Below are 16352 nucleotides of genomic sequence, written 5' to 3'. Positions count from 1 at the left end.
TTAGCATCTCAAACTTATGATTAAGTATCTCAGTGATGAGTTAGTTTTTTTAATCAAATAGTTGGAAATGGGCTTTCATAGTTTTCTCCTTCTGGTCAAAAATCTTTTGTTACCAAAAATTTCGTGGTCACGCCTTGATTAAAAAAACGAAACTAATTAAAGAAAAACTACAGTTCCCACAATGCTATTCGGCTGAAACTGTTGCCTAGCGACTCGAGTGAGTGAACTTGCTGACTAGCGTCTATGCTAGTCACTTACTTTAACAAAAATGTCATACTTTGTTTACGTGTCAGTCTAACAGTCGATTGAACGGTTTTTCCCAGCAGAAAAAAAGAACTAATAAAGAAAACACGGAATTAAAAAGTTGTGTTTTTAATCACCGAGCGTCAGAACACCAGGGTCGCACATGAACGTGTCCTCATTAACAGAAACCACCAGCTGCGAAGAGCTACAGGAAAACAAAAAGATGGAGGTAAAGATATGATGTATTTCTTCTTAAAATCCTAAAAACCTCAAGTTGTTCAAGCTCCTAAATTTTTTTTATCACGGTTATGCTCCATTGTAACAGTAGTAACCCAAAAGGGGAGAGCTGCTACAAATTAAGTAAAGCAAAATTGAAAAAAATACATAAATGATTTACTTCTTTGTTATCTATATTCGTCTCAGTTAAAACAACTAACCCTGGTAAAACAGGTCTAAACATTTAAAACTGCACAACAAGGTCAAATGGTTGACTACTTTACAAATTATTTGCATTACTCAGCAGTTTTAAAGTGGAGCATCTTGTTAAAATAGAATCAATGTTTATGTGTCATGCATACCTATGTGCACAGAAATTTGCCTGTTAGGTTAAAAAAAAGCTTCTACTGTAGCAGTTTGTGTTGTCCTCGTGGTATATGCATTGTTTTTGAATACTTACAGCAGTATTATTATTGTTAAAACCTATTTCTGTATTTCTTTAGCTCACTGTTTTTGTAAAAATATTATATTTATGTCACAAAAGGGCGACGTTTTAACTGCTGAGATGGTGTCCAGCAACTTAACCCAACCTGGAAGTTTCTGTGTCAAGCTGCAGCACATCTACCACTACCTTTCCCTACCTGTGAGACACACACCTGCACAGACTATATATATATATATATATATTGTATTAAAGGTCAATCTGCTCACTGTTTGTTTAACACAGACCAATCAGTTTGTAACCATCTGAAGTCATGTTATTTAGTAGCTTGCTTTGCAGATGAATTTACTATGGATAGTTTTAACCATTTTTCTATTCTCTCCTGCTTAAGAGTCACAATCTGAGTGACATATCTGTGTTATGCAATTACATTCATCTTCAAAAGTTGGAATTGCCGCACAATAAAATCAAAGGTAACTTGCCATCATCCTTATTATTCTGCACAATAATATGCAGTAGAAATGAAACTTTATTCCTGTAACTTTGTTATAAAGTGTGTGTGATGATTTAATCTAATTTAAATTATTCTTCTAACATTTGCTAGATTTATCCAGCTTAAGCCACATGTCCTACCTTGTCATCCTGGATGTTTCTCACAATGAAATCTGCGACTTCTTTGAATTCCAGTCTCTTCAGTACCTACAGGTAGCACAGGACCTTGAGCTGACAGGATAAGACAATATTTGATTGGTGGCTTGGGCCTCACTCCCTTATTCCCTCAAGATAGGCCTGGATTTCCATAGCCCATCTGTAGTCACTCTGAATATGCTTACAAGGCCTTTACTGCCCTTGAATGACAGTGAACTTTAACAAAAATCTTCCACCAACTCTGTAGTCTGAGTTCAGATTTAATTAAAGGTTTTATTCACTCGTGTATGCTTTAGGGTTTTGAGACTTTTGGTAACAGTGTGCTGTTTTATTTTGTTTTCCAGGAAGTTAATTTCTCCCACAACCGTATGACAACAATGAAAGATTTGTCTGCCTATGTATCTCTTCGTAAGCTGGATCTAGACTGTATCCTTACTATCATTCACTTCAGTGCATGTGGATGTGAGCTTATTGTCTTTTTCCACTGACACAGTGGTGCCTGGAGAACTGTATTCTTGTCATTTTTTTCCTCTGTTTTTTAAGCAGCCTGTCCGGCCAAGTAAAAACTCTGTGTCAGAAAAATAAGACTTATCAGAAACCTATAGCATCTCTCTTTGCTCAGTGCCAGAGTCATGAATAACAAGCTCACCTCCTCTGTGTGTGTGTTTTTTAACAAGTCCATGCTTAGATAACAGCTTCTGTGAGATCAGTGGTCTTGAGCAGTGTTGCAGACTCACCCATCTCAGTGTGGCACATAATAAGATCACAAAGATCAGCGGCCTGGACAGTCTGCCTCTCACACACCTCTGTCTTGTAAGTTTGTTGTTTCTTATTATATTCAGACTCAGAAATATATATTTTAAAATGAAAACATCTCCAGTTTTATAAGTCCATATCTTTTTTTTTTTACAAGCTAATATTTACAAACCTAAATTTCACATAGAAATCTCATTTGTCTTTCCCTGCTGTTGGAGATATTACTGTAGACATCTAGTGCTGTGTTCATAAAGTTTGTTTTCCTGTGTGTTGTCCACATCACATAAACATTGTTTTGTGTGTTTTTCTTTGTTTGTTCAGTTTTACCGATTGTTTTCTTGTCTCTTTTGTTCTTTTCTCATGTTATCTTTAGGTCTTTGTAAATGGCTACATTTTTAGATTCAATGAAACCTTGGCCCCTTGTTCAAAAATTACCATATGGTCTAACAGCAGGTCTTTTTTTCTTATTACTCTTGGTTGTTCTGCTTGCGTGTGGGTGTTTGTACTCACATGTGTTTTCTTCTGTTCTATCAGTCTTTCTTTATTGTCAGCAGCTATCAGTCTCGCTGCATCTGCCCCTGTCTGTAGCTTTGCTTTGGGACCAGCTGCTTGTGTTTGAGCGAACCTGGATCAAATTCAGCATGCATGCATGCCCTGTCCATCCAACATTCATCTAATCCTATCCCTGACCCCTGTTTCTCACATTCACTCTCCCTAAACAGCACGGCATTGTCAGCCAGCACATCACAGCACTGACCCGGTTCTTTCAGGGACCAGCACGGTCACACACCCCTGCTGACAACAACCCTCTTGCCTGGCAGCATGCTTGGCAGTGGTAGTGCAAGGTGTGGCCAAACAGCTAGATAACAACTTTTGTCAGTGGATTGGAGTGAGAATCATACTGACAGGAAGGGAGTGCCCAGGTCTTGTTCTTCTGTTCGTTAGCGTGCTGTGTTAGCACCGCGCCAGCTGTTTAGCTGTCACTCCTGGCGTGTCAGGATTTTGCAGAAATGCAAGCTTGCCACTCAGCTTGGCAGTGAGGAGACGCAAAGTTTAGGCAACCTGCAGAACAACCGTAGAACATTTTTAACATTTATCATAGAGATTTATTATATTTATTGAAAACATGCTTATGTGAGAAGTCTTACATAAAGATATATTTGCACAGTTATTGTTTACTTGCCCTTTTTTAATGTTTCTTTTCACCTGGTCTATGTTTAGAAGGGGAACCAAATTGAAACAACTGAAGGGCTGGAGAATGTAAAGAACCTGCAGATTCTTGATTTGTCTTTAAATCGCATCACCAGTCTTTCAGGCCTCCAAAACCTCCATCTTCTAGGGTCCATCAACTTGGAGAAAAATCAGGTATTGATCAGCAAGACTACAGAAACATCTGAGACAACTATTTAGATGTGATAAATATTTTAACTTTCTTTAATGCTAAAAGTAAATTTGAATTTTACACAGCATCCAGTCTTTTTTCTAATTGTTTCTTTTTAACTTATCATTTACTATGCTATTTGAGAATGGGATGTACAGTAGCTTTTGGAATATCTCATGTAATATTTGCAGTTTCTCTGAGCATTTGGGCTGAACCTACTAGAAAGTCCCCATTGGGAAGATTTTTACATGCAACTATCGTATTTGCTGTTGATTGATGGAGTCCAAATAGTTTGGAAATGTTCTTATAAAACATCCCACACTGGCAGGCAGTGAAATTACTTGTAAATTAACCATTTCTTTTTTTTTCTTGGCATTGTGTTTGGCCACACCTGAAAGCTGACAACCTGACAAAACTTGCTTTTACGTTTGATTAGTACCACCTATTTGCTACTTACTCTCCCAGTTCCTACTGATGCATTAATGATGTGCGTCTCATTTTAGTTTTTGTTAAATACACAATTACATGGGAGTATGTTATGTGTTGTTGCAAATCAGAGATTGGATGTGCTTCTTTTAACACCTGGTAATGCTTATATTTGTCCTAATACATATAACATTAGAAATGAAAGATGGTGTATTTTTGCTTGTTTTTGTTTCAGATTACTGAAATTCAAGAATTGAGGTACATTCACAATCTTTTACTGCTGGAGGACCTCAACCTACAGGAAAACCCTGTGCAGGTAGCCATAATCTATACTGACAACAATTCTAAACCATGAGAAAGTACATAAAACATGCTGTTTGTTGAGTTATACATTTTGTCACACCTGCTAACTGTAACTGGTAGGAGGAGCCTGAGTACAGGCTGGCAGTCATCTTCGGCGTTCAACATCTGACTGTCCTGGACCAGGTGAAAGTCAGTGCTGAAGAGAAGGTGTGTGTGTTTTTTATATATTCTCTTTATGTGATGACTGCTCTTGTAACACTAGATAATCTTGAATCCTAGGTGACATCAGTAAACATGTATGACCCTCCACTGGATCTTGTGGCAGCCAGGGATCACATGACCCAGCTTGTGTATCAGCTAATGCAGCCCCAGGTTCTATATGACAGGTTTGTACAAACAGTTACTGTTTTGGTGTACAATTCCTGAATATATTAACTTCTGATTTACTTTAGTGTTTGGTTTTTTTTTTCTTCTGAGAAATAAAATGCGTACTGGATGAAAAGCACTAAGCATTATTTAGAGAGCACACTGTTGGTGGTATGATAAAATATGATGGGGGTAATAATCATCCAGTAAAATAAAATACCCAAAGAGTTATTTTCAGACTTGAGCAGCAGTTTGTCTGTGTGCCGCTTGTGTTATCTACTCTACTTTCTAAAAGAAGAAAATAAATAGTTCCTGTATAAGCACTTTTTCTTTTTGAGAACATTCATCATCGGCAAATAAAAGCTGCAGCTACAGTCAATTTACTATTCTCCTCTGCACTCACTAGAAAAAGCGCATCCATATTGCCCACTAGGCGCCTGTTTATATTGACTGTTGGAATTGCTTTTAAGAACAATAAGGTTTTAACTCCAGCGTCATGGTGCCTTACACACTTTTCTTTAAAAAGGAAGATAACTGGTTCTGGAGTTAGGTATGTACATGCAAATAGAAGTTAATGAAATCCTGTCTGTGTTCATCTCCCTCTTTGTGTACGCAGCACACCGCCCAGTTCAGACTCTCCCTACCCTGTGTTGGTTCTGTCGGGTCCTGAAGGCTGTGGAAAAAAAGTGCTGGTTCACAGATTGTGTCAAGAGTTCAGTGAATACTTGGGTTATGGGTCAGTTTCACACAGAGACCCTTCCAGGGTGGTAATTACAGTAAAAGTTTAAGTCCTCTAAATGAATTTAAATCACAAAAAATGTCTATAAATCAGTCAGTTAAAATTATTGGCATTTTCTAAGGTACTTAATGTGAACTGTAGATGTTTGTATTATTATTATGTATTAAGGGAAATCAGAATAGTTAACTGTACTGACCTATAAATTTGTATGTAGATTTTAGGTCATTTTCTTTCATTTTTTTATACAATATCAAATCTAATGTGTGTGCAAAATTAGTGTTCTTTAATCCTGTTCCAACTAACCTAAAATGACCTGTTTGTGGGAACTTAAATTTCTTATTTTTTTATTTAATATTTATATATGAGACTCCATTAGTCTGATTAGGTCTGGATTTTTGTCCCAGTTCTATTTTGCTTGCTTATGGCTTTTGTTTTTTCATAAAATATTAGCCTTACCTGAAAATAAATGAATAACATTTCTTTCAAATGCATGTAAATGGTGTCACCTGGTAGTTGGTTTGACCTTCTGAAACAGTTTTAAATGGCTGGGTTTGTACCCTTTAATAGCCCTCTTTCATTGTTACCAGATGTGGAATTATACCATCTGTAGAGTTTGATGTAAAAAGCTGTCTCTGGGAACTTCAAGACTTTATCTGCCTTCAAAACTAAACATTAAGTTTTTTTCCTCCTTATGAAAGTCTTTAGCAGTGTCCCCTTTTTTTTTCAGACATTTGTTGTTATAGTAATTATTCCACAGAGCAAACTTGCATTATCTTTTCTTGTAAAGAACTGTAACTTTATTAAGACAAATGCTAAATAAAAAATATTTTATTATTGTGACAATATTGATATTCGACTCTCAATCGTTTCTCTGACTTCCATATGTGTGTCCCTTTCCTCAGCATCTGTCACACCACACGGGAAACATACTTTGGAGAAGAGAATGGAATTGATTACCATTTTGTCAGTGAAGACGACTTTCAGAACATGATTTACATGGTGAGTTGGGTTTAAATCTATCTTTGTGTCACAAGCCCCAAGAAGAAAATGAACTTCTCATTTCTTTTTGGTTTATTGACTCAAAATAGTTTTGTGTTCTCTGTGTCATAAATCAGTCATTGATATTAACACTTGCCCATATTTCAAATAAATATACAGTGAGTTGTATTTTTTTTCTGTATTTTCTGCTGTATTTTAAAGGTTGTAGATTCACACATCTCCTTCAGCAAGTTTCAAATTGATTTCACTCACTGGCTTTGATGAGTTGTGTTGTTGAGATAATTAGTTTTCCTTGGGTGAATTGATTTCACTTTAACTCGCAGATTTTTTTCAAAGATACCTTTCACTGAATGGAGCTTTTTTGAAAAGCTTCTCGGGACATACAGGATTAGTTTAATTTAATTTCAGGATGAGTTATTAAAGCATCTCTTATAGCTCTTTCATTGCAGGTGAGAATTAATAGCTTAAGACATTGACAAGGACACTGAACACACTGAAAGCTATCAATATGCTCACACTGGTAAAATCTTATGAAAACTATTAAAAAATGGCCTCATAGCAAATCTGTTTGTATTGCTCACATAATTTAAAGATAAAAGAAGCTGAAATCTTTAAACATACAGTTTTCTTAGTAAGGAAAACTAATGTGTCTACGATTCAGGGACACATTTATTTGCCATCTAGTCTCCATGTCAAGTTGTCTGTTGTCTGGTGGAGGATTATTTATAGGGACCTGGTCTCATAGTGATTCACACAGGAAGTGCTTTGATGCAGGTATTGATGTCTTTTGTCTACTCTCCAACAGAAGGGATCTTTACAACCTGTCCCACCCCCTAGTTGATTCCTACATTCTTTTCCTTCCCTCTGTTGCCAGGAACTTGTTTTATTGCCGCCTGTTCCCAATTTCTAACTCTTCAAACTCTCACCGTTTATCTATCAGCTGTTGCCTTTTAGTCTTCAGGCGTGCTTTTCTGTAAGCAGTCATGAACTTCTTTAAAACACTACTTGTGTGTGACATACATATTTAATGTTAAGTGCATCAGATTCCAAATGTAGCAAGTTAAAGGAAATGAGTTTCCTTCTTCATCAGTGTTGTATTTCTTTTCCAGGAAACAAACCAAAAATCAAAATAAAGCCAAGTTAGATAATCAGACTTTTTACTGCTACAGTGCCCATGTAGTTGTTTGTTGACACCGAGACATTTTCATTATTCTCCATCTCTGATTTGTTATTGAGCACATTCCTTATGTGAAGAAAGTCAAAACAATATTCAAGCATAATAATAGATTTTTTTTAAAACTCATAACAATTATTACCGTTTTATTTAATATGCCTTAATTGAATTCTGCAAGTTAAAAGCTATTTGATAAGCTATATTGTATTTGCCCTTAAGCTTCTTAAAGGCAGTAAATTTAGTTGTTCAAGAAGAAGGCAGCCTAAAGGTCAGGGGGTCCTGTGTGAGAAGTAACTAAGAGATTTTTGCCCTCAGTACCAGGTCAGAAGTTCAGTTCCCAGGTGGACAAATGACTTCAGGTTGTTAGGCCTGACAGAACATGCCAGAGTTTTGTGTATGCATGTCTGCTGTGTTATTATGTCCTTTTGATCAATTTAGAACTGTTCCAGAAGCTTGATATTGTGGTAATTAAAATTGTCTCTTTTTTCATCTTCCTCATTACCCTAAATATGGCGTAAGGGTAAGTTTATCCAGACCGTGCAGTATGGGGGTCACCAGTTTGGCCTCACCAGAGATGCTATTGAGGCGGTGGCTAAAGAGGGACTGGCTTGCTGTGTGCACGTGGAGCTGGAGGTACGTGTGCGTAAAAGATATAGGGGAGGTGTATTAGCTTGGCTACAACTGTGTGAGACAAATTCAGCCAGAATATTTTGTGAATTGTGTGTCCGTTTCTAATAAATAAAGATGAAAAAAATTAATTTATAGGTTGAAAAAAAAACATTTTATTGAATATCGTTTGTGTATTGACACAGGGTGTGTTCAGTCTGAAGAAGAGTTACTTTGAACCTCAATACATCCTGCTTCTACCCACTCAGCTGGAGAAGTACATAAACCACCTGAAAAGTCGTGAACTCTATACTCCAGCGCAGATTGATGTTGCAGCGTCACGTGTGGAGCTCTATGCCAACACCAACAAACAACGCCCAGGATTCTTCAATTATGTTATTCCTTGTGGTATCAGAAAAAAAACTCTTTAAAGTCTTTTTGTTAGAGCTTTATTAAGATTTTATGTCCTGTATGTAACTATTCAAATCTAGTATTTAATCCAGTTAATTCTTATTGCAAAGCAAGGTGTAACAAATAGTCTTATTTGTTTTTAAACAAGCATCAATTTTAAGACATGAATACATTTAACTGAATTCCAGGGAAAATATTTTGGTTCTATGTACAAATTTTATGATAGTAGTGCTATAGTTTGAAGGACTCTGGTGTTATTGCTCTGTTCACAGGCAGTTTGTCATTATGGTGTCTTGCAAAGTGCAGTCCAAGCATAGTGTCAGATGGATTAACTTCACTAAAATCCATACACTATACTTTAAATCCAATTACCACATGTATCAAAGACATACAGCTGCAGGATAGCTGTGTTTATCTTTCCTCATGATAGCACTCAGACATGTTTGCTGGTTTTTAATGAGATGAGCATACAGTGACAGTGAGACACTCATCATTTTTATGCACCGTTAGCTAGCACCTCATTACACTAAGGTCAAGATCTCCATATCTTTGATTCATGGCTGTTTGATGGTAGATGCATTTGCTCTATTGGAAACCAGATTTCCTTGTGTGTGTGTGTGTGTGTGTAACTGTGCATGTGCTCAAATAGATGACTTGGAAGAAGCCTACCAGACATTGCGGCAGGTGGTGAAGGTCTACCTGTCGCTTGAGGAAGAGGAGGAAGAAGAAAAGAACAACAGAGGAATGTACCCTGTTTGCACCTTTACAGGTCTCTCAGGTAAAGCATTAGCATCATGATGATAATTTTGTCAATTAAGACACAGTTCAGTCACTGGGATTTTCATGATCTGACCTTTTAAATTTAGAGGGCCACTTCACCAGTTTTACATGTCAGCTTATTCCAATCAGCAACATCAACAACATTCCTGGTACAGTAGTATGTTGTGGCAATTGTCACTAATGGTTGTTTTCCAGTTCAAATATTTAGGTGGGTTGTATGTCTTAAAGTAACATCAAGATAAATGCTGAATTTCTCAGACAAATATTACAGTGTAATGAGATGATCCCTGTCATTTAACTTAACCTGTGGGTAGTTTCAATACTGTGGCTGATTATGTTCTATATCCCACAAGGTCTTACACAATACATTAAAATAATTTTTGAAGCTAAACTGTTTAATGCAATGATTAATTATGTTTTTATTCTATCAGTTTCTTTTATATTTTTATTTATATGGTCTTAAATTGCTTTTGGTGATTTTTAAACCAAACCATAAATTCTACTAAGTTATTTTTGTCTTCAGGTCACAATCCAGTTGAAAAGCCAACCTCACCACAGTCAGGGATAGGATCTGGGACGCCTGTGTCACTTTCTGACCCCTTAGGCTCCACCTACAGACCTTATGTGATCCAGGCAGATCCAAATTCTCATATAACCCCTGCTGTGAGTTAAGATTCCTAATGAACCATTTATTTGTAGTGGGATTTGTAAGTTGAATCTTAACATACATCCGAAATCTAATTTAAATTTTAACAGACATTTAATGAGATGGTGCTTGTAATTGCTCCTTTTAATCACCTTCTTATTCCTAACTTCTCTTTGTCGTTCTCTTTGCTGGTTCTTTCTGCAGGAGCTAGCTTCCATCAGGAAGCGAGAGCAGCTAGTGAGGGAAGCTATTGTTGGGAAGAGACCAGGGGTCTTAAGCCAGCTCTTTAAAAGGTACAAATAAGTGGCAGGTCCTCCACTACACTCTATTGTTTAATTTTAAGTAGGCCCTCTCTGTTGGGCCAGATTGGTGTAATTGCAACACTTGTCCGACAATAACTGCATTTTGATGGTTTGGTGAAGTAGCAGGTGTTCAAGTTATTTAATTCCAACTATTTGTTAACAACATTGAGTTTTTTTTAGCTGTGCTTTATACTCACTTGTTCTAAAATACAAAGTCATTAGCTGTAACTGCAGTATACTAAAAAGTGATGGAAAAACAAAGAATAGCTAACTGTAAAGTATGTTAGTTTCTGTAGATTTAATGATATTAAATATAATTAGTCATTTTTCTTTGTTATTCTCAGTTTTTCTCCAACATCATCATCAACACATGATAAAGTTCCCAGTACCCTTTTTCATGAGGATAGCAGGTAAGTACACACAACAAACTAATAAACTGCTTCTCATCAACCAATGCAGCCAGGAGTAACAAACTAGGAAAAAAAAACAAATGCATTGAACTATTCTGACAAGGCTTCCCAATTTATAAAACAACCTTATTGACTTATGAAGAAGGTAAAGGATGTAGGAGACCTGTTGTTTCATTATGAGCAATCCCAAGCTGAAGGTTTTAGAGCTTTATTAGCATTCTTGACTTCAAAGACCAGTTTTTAAAACACAGGCTCATTTTTATAGACTTTTTTTTGCTCTTACAGGCCATGTGAAGACTAATCTACACACACTGTTCACACATACACAGTTATATACTTCAGCACACCCACTCATAAATTCAGGTTTTGTGGCCTTTTGCTGATTTGGACTCCTATCTGTAGGTACTTAGACTCAATAAACGGATATACTGCTCAAATCTAATTAATCAGACTTATAATAATTAGTGTATTTTGTGTCGTGATGTGTTTTTATGCAATAGCAGCTGAAAAACTGATGTAATTATAGTATTTATTGATTTTTTTTATATGAAATCTAAAAGGTGTGTTCACAGCGATCAGTACAAATTGACTTGTTTCTTTTTGGCTCAAGCCCAACACGTTGTGTCATTCTGTGATTTCTGCCCTCAGTGCAGTTTGCATTACTCACCCTTTCAGTATTTCTGTGAAGGATTTCAAACATCTGTCTACTTGTTAGGACTTCTCTTAACAGGGATGTGTCTTCACCTGTGGATTTATCTCACATCTTGTAACTGACATAAACAGCTTATCAAACACAGATCTCAGGCCTCACACTAATCTTAGCCCAGGACTTTCCACGATTTTGCATCACTCTGTAGATACTTTTTTAAAAAAAACAGATTCCTAGATCTTTTTGTTGCTTTGTCATATTTCATAGCATGTTTCTTTGTCTAATTTTGGTCATCTATGGCGGCTTTGTTTCATATTGTGGTCATTTTGTGTTTTACATTGTTGAGTTTTGTGCCGTAAGTTATTTAACATCTCTTCATACTTACTTTTTGTCCAGTTTTGATCACTTTGAGTCTCATTTATTGGTTTCTCCTAGTAGTTTATGTTTATTCCTTAGCCGTGTTGTAGCTTTGAAATAATTTTGTGTTAAATATGGGTTATATCTCATTTTCATCCATTTTTATTCTCTTGTTTGTTGTTTTCCTTGAAACCTTTGAGATTGTTGTGTCTCTCTCTTTGTTTTTTCTAGGATTAAGCTTGTGATTTTTTTTTCTTTTTGCAAAGAAAACTTGTTCAGCATTACCTTCATGTTAACGAAGAATTGTAATGTATTTTTCTAATGAGGTTTTTAAATCATAGAAGAGTTTATTTTTATAAAATAAATAGCAATCTTATCACATTATTGGTTTGCTAAACAAAAACAGTGGAGAGTCCAGGAAGAACACTGATACTGGACTCTTACAATGAAAATTAAAGCCACTTTCTACCAAAGTTTCTCTTTGGATAAACTTATTCCGACAATTTTGATACTTTTCTTTTTTAACGGCCATATATTTATGTATTTTGTAACCCATATTACACCTGTCTCTGGATAAAATCATATTTCTCTGCTTGTGTCTTTTATCTCAATGTTTATCTGTGGTCTTGAATTTCCCTTGATCTCTTCTTTTTTGTTTATTTTACTAGCAGCTCAGATGAGTGTTGTGCCAGCTCAGCTCTGTCTGTTCCCAGTTCAGCTGGCGCCTTAGAGAAACCTTTAGATAGCTCTGTCCTGGTTCACCGCTTGGATGCTCTCACAGGTAATTACTGCTTTTTTCAGATCATTTTAGGACATTGGCATTTTGTTACTTGTAGAAAAACAGGTAAAGGATTAGTTTTTCATGTTACCAAAACTTTACATGAAAAAAATACTAAATGCATTAAGTTTTAGACTTAATGAGTTTCCATATCTATGCAGGTATTAAGTTAAATATTTTCATTCCAGACCACATGGCATCAGACATAATATCCAACTCTCCACACCCAGGAACCAATGAACTTCCTGCAGTTGGGTCTCCCTCTTCTGACAGTCGGCCAGGATCTGAAGCTAAGATCGTCCTTCCACCAATCTCTGCTGGACACAAAACCCCTGCAACCTCCACTTCGACTCCATCTCCTACACTCAGCCCCATCCTGGCAGATGAAGAGACAGGAAGTGCAAACATGAAAGACTAGTTTTTAAGAAGGCTTAAGGAGGTACTTAAACTAATTCTGAAAATATTAAAAGTTCTCCTAACTGAAAACGTAAATAAGTGCATAAATAATATAAAAAATATTAAACCTTTGCTAGACTTCTATAAATGTGACAGCCAGCGGTCAACCACACAACCAAATTTGTCGCTCTTTTACCACAACATACACAAGCTGTGATTTAATACATCCAAGTCAAACACTTGAGGTCAGATTTCACTGTCAGAACTTGCCCGTTTCTCTGATCTATTACTCATGCTGTAACATGTCTAGATATTTGGCTGTGATGCGTGATGAGTGATTATATTTATTACCATAATATAAAGTAGCTACATCCTAATTACTGGCAAAGTTGTGCCGTTCATTTTTAGATAATTGCAGGAATAATAGCCATAAGGTATAATTCAGGCACACAATGTGTCATGATAAATAGGATAGTGTCTTAAAAAACAGCTCTTATTGCCTTTTTATATTATAACAAACACATTTATGACTGAATGTACTAGAAAAGAATAGTATGAGGTGCGTGTCATGTTTCTTTAGTGGAGCAATTATTTTTCTGACAGTGAAGTGCTATTGTATTTTCTACTGTTCAGTGATCTCATCAGCTCAGCTTTGCTGCTGCAACCCAGATACTGATCTTCTATGTGCAGCATGAAGCTCTTGTCATTGAATGATAAATACATCATTAATCTTTATCTCTTCCACGGGGATTATTCATTCAACTGGAAATGCATTCATATGGAAGTGGTTGACAGGTATTAAACATCTCAAACAAGTTATTGTGTTTTTGACAGTTTAAATGCTCCACACAGCCCTGCCTATTTGTGATGTGGCACATTTTTGAATTTGGCACAAAGTTAATTAGCGATCTTCAACTAATGGAAATTGTCATCTGCCACAGATGTATGCATTGCTTATTAAACTGATCCCTCAGCCAGTCTGCTTGTAGGTGCATGTGGGTTTACACACACAGTTTGTGTCCTTTGTTTCCTGGACTGTAAGTGTGTAAGCAGCTCACTACACATACACACACAAAGCACACCTGGCCATTCATCACTGTCTGTCTTCCTCTGAGGCAGCAGATGTTGCAACCCCGTCATAATTCTTTGGAAGTTTGAAGCCAGGCTGTGTCTTTAGGGCTCCTGGGGTCTAACCTACTTACACTGCAGTCTGCACCTCACTCCAGCTTATCGTAGAGTAGCATGTTGTCTTCCTGTGCATTAACATTACATTTGATAGGTATGTATTCAAGCCTGTTCAAAGTCTAAAATGAGATGAGGGAGGTGCTTCCTGTCCCTTTTTGTTATCTGCTTTTATACTTGCCTATTTTCAGTCTTTAAAGTCTGAGAACATAGTCTCTAGCAAGCATATAATATGTGTAACAGTAACAGTTGTTTTATATTTATCTCTTAGTTTTGTGCATCAGAATCCTATGTAACACTAATTAAATCAAGCATTGTCTGTTCTTTGTACTGAACTATCAACTCATTCACGCATCCTCCCTCCTTACACTACCAGATGAGAAAAATAAACATGTCAGAAACTCTCAGCATAAGTCCTCAAATCTCACATCTTTCTCTTTCTAGAAAACAGACCACAGTTTCAGCAAAAACAGACTTTTCATCTGAGTTTTATGCATGGAGGAGCAAGCTATTCTGGCACAGATATGCAGCATCACGTTATCCATTTTCACAAAGCTGAAGAACTCAAAATACATCTTTTATGATATTTGTAACACTCAAGCATTGAAAGGAATGAGAATTAATCTATATTTTCATTCCAGAAGGATATGGTAAGAAGAAGCAAAATTGAATTGTAAGAAATAATTGGAAGCAGCAGTACATCAGTTTGACTAACACAGCGGATTTCAATTTTAGCTCTGGGGCTGCACTTGGGTCATGAAAAGTTATCTTCTGTGAGGATCAGCAAGATAGACATGTCTCTACAAAACTTACAGGTTTATTCCTTACTGTGTTGCACTATACCAAGTTTATTGTGCTGTACTATACCAGTTTAAGCTAAACTGTCCTCTTTAGCATTGTGCTACTTATACTTTAATGGATAAAGTACCATTTCTATACTATACACAAAGTCCAGAAAACTGATTTGGTTTGTTTGTCTTTAGGAAATAATCTAAAATATAAATGATAGGCTGAAACTGTGGTATTTTATTAGAACACAGACCTAAAGTCAAACACAGACTTATTCAGAGCTTAACTTGTCTTTAGTTTAGGTGACCACACTGAGTCTTATGAGCTTCTGCAGCATGTTTATAGAGGTGATTTGTTACTAGATGTAGGGTTGCAGTCGTGTAGTTTTTCTAATTGAGGGTTTTCCTTTAAAATGCCTTGTGAACAAACCAGAGAAAATAAAGGAATTTTATAGGGCTAAAATGGACTTTAAAAATAGTCTGTGAAAGTAAAATGTTATGTTACGCGTGCAGTTTTTGACCTAATAACTTACCTTCACTGTGTGAACAATAGGAGGGATAAAAAACAACAAATATTTCAAGCTGAAAAGTACACATCTTTCCTACGGAGAATTTTCTTTATATTTGAACTCAATGCTCTTAACAACATTGGTTCCTCTTATTTCTTTTTATCAGAATACTTTGTTTTTCACAATCCACAAAAGAAAGGTACATCCAAAAAGGTCTGTGTAATGCTAAAAAACAGATGATTTTTGGGCCCTCAAACATCAATGTATTAAAACCAGAAGCAATCTTGTGGTGAAAATCACTGCAATGGCTCAGGAACAAATCTGAAAACCATTGTTAAGGAGCACGATTTCTTGCTGCATTCGCAAATGTCAGGTGATGCATGGAGAAAAAAAAGCACAAACAAAAATCCAGACTTAACAGCCTGATCACGAAAGGGAAAACTGATGAAACACACCTGCTGCCCCTTTTTAAAACATCTGGTTGGTGTAAAATTTAAAAATTAAGAAATGTTTTAAAAGACTTGGCATGTTGTATTTGTACATGCTTCATTTAAATACATTCTGTTTTTAATTGTTAGTTTATTTTTAAATTTTACACAATCTTTTAACTATTATGTTATATAAAAGTTATATTTGTCACTTTTACCAAAATAAAGATTTCAAACACTTCTTAAAGCTTTGCTGACTAACTTTACATTACATTAATAGTTACTTCTATAAGACTAAATAAAGTTTACTTTACATAATGTATAACTATACAAAAAACAGTCTTCAGGAATTTCCTTCAGTGCTTATTTTCCTTTACTGTGTCATGTCTCTTTACACGAGCAATTGCTTCACCTCAG

General features: G+C 36.1%; 1 protein-coding gene across 3 annotated transcripts; it reads left to right on the top strand.

Moving 5' to 3' along the window:
• Positions 1–272: 272 nt before the first annotated feature.
• On the top strand, positions 273–15944 carry lrguk (leucine-rich repeats and guanylate kinase domain containing). Of its 3 annotated transcripts, none has more exons than XM_025005634.2 (20): positions 273–472; positions 1004–1102; positions 1293–1374; positions 1506–1606; positions 1894–1975; positions 2238–2362; positions 3527–3670; positions 4348–4428; positions 4536–4622; positions 4695–4801; positions 5398–5517; positions 6423–6519; positions 8213–8326; positions 8506–8707; positions 9360–9488; positions 10014–10153; positions 10341–10429; positions 10783–10848; positions 12526–12635; positions 12821–15944. In XM_025005634.2, exons 1-20 carry the CDS (start codon positions 407–409, stop codon positions 13048–13050), a joined length of 2271 nt encoding a protein of 756 aa, XP_024861402.1. In that variant the 5' UTR covers positions 273–406; the 3' UTR covers positions 13051–15944. The 3 variants fall into 3 exon arrangements, with proteins under 3 accessions (XP_024861402.1, XP_024861403.1, XP_017270266.1); XM_025005635.2 differs by having other exon boundaries at positions 12523–12635; positions 12863–15944; XM_017414777.3 differs by having other exon boundaries at positions 12523–12635.
• Positions 15945–16352: the final 408 nt, after the last annotated feature.

Source organism: Kryptolebias marmoratus, linkage group LG18 (genome assembly GCF_001649575.2).
Source record: "Kryptolebias marmoratus isolate JLee-2015 linkage group LG18, ASM164957v2, whole genome shotgun sequence".
NCBI lineage: Eukaryota > Metazoa > Chordata > Actinopteri > Cyprinodontiformes > Rivulidae > Kryptolebias > Kryptolebias marmoratus.
Note: the sequence above shows the minus strand (reverse complement) of the source record. Positions and strands in the feature narration are given on the sequence as shown.

Bases quoted from the DNA above. Each gene is read 5' to 3' on its own strand.
- lrguk (XM_017414777.3), top strand. From the start codon at position 407: ATGAACGTGTCCTCATTAACAGAAACCACCAGCTGCGAAGAGCTACAG. The intron at 4,802-5,397 runs GTTTGTACAAAC...TTGTGTACGCAG, and splicing joins CCCCAGGTTCTATATGACAG to CACACCGCCCAGTTCAGACT. The intron at 6,520-8,212 runs GTGAGTTGGGTT...ATATGGCGTAAG, and splicing joins TTCAGAACATGATTTACATG to GGTAAGTTTATCCAGACCGT.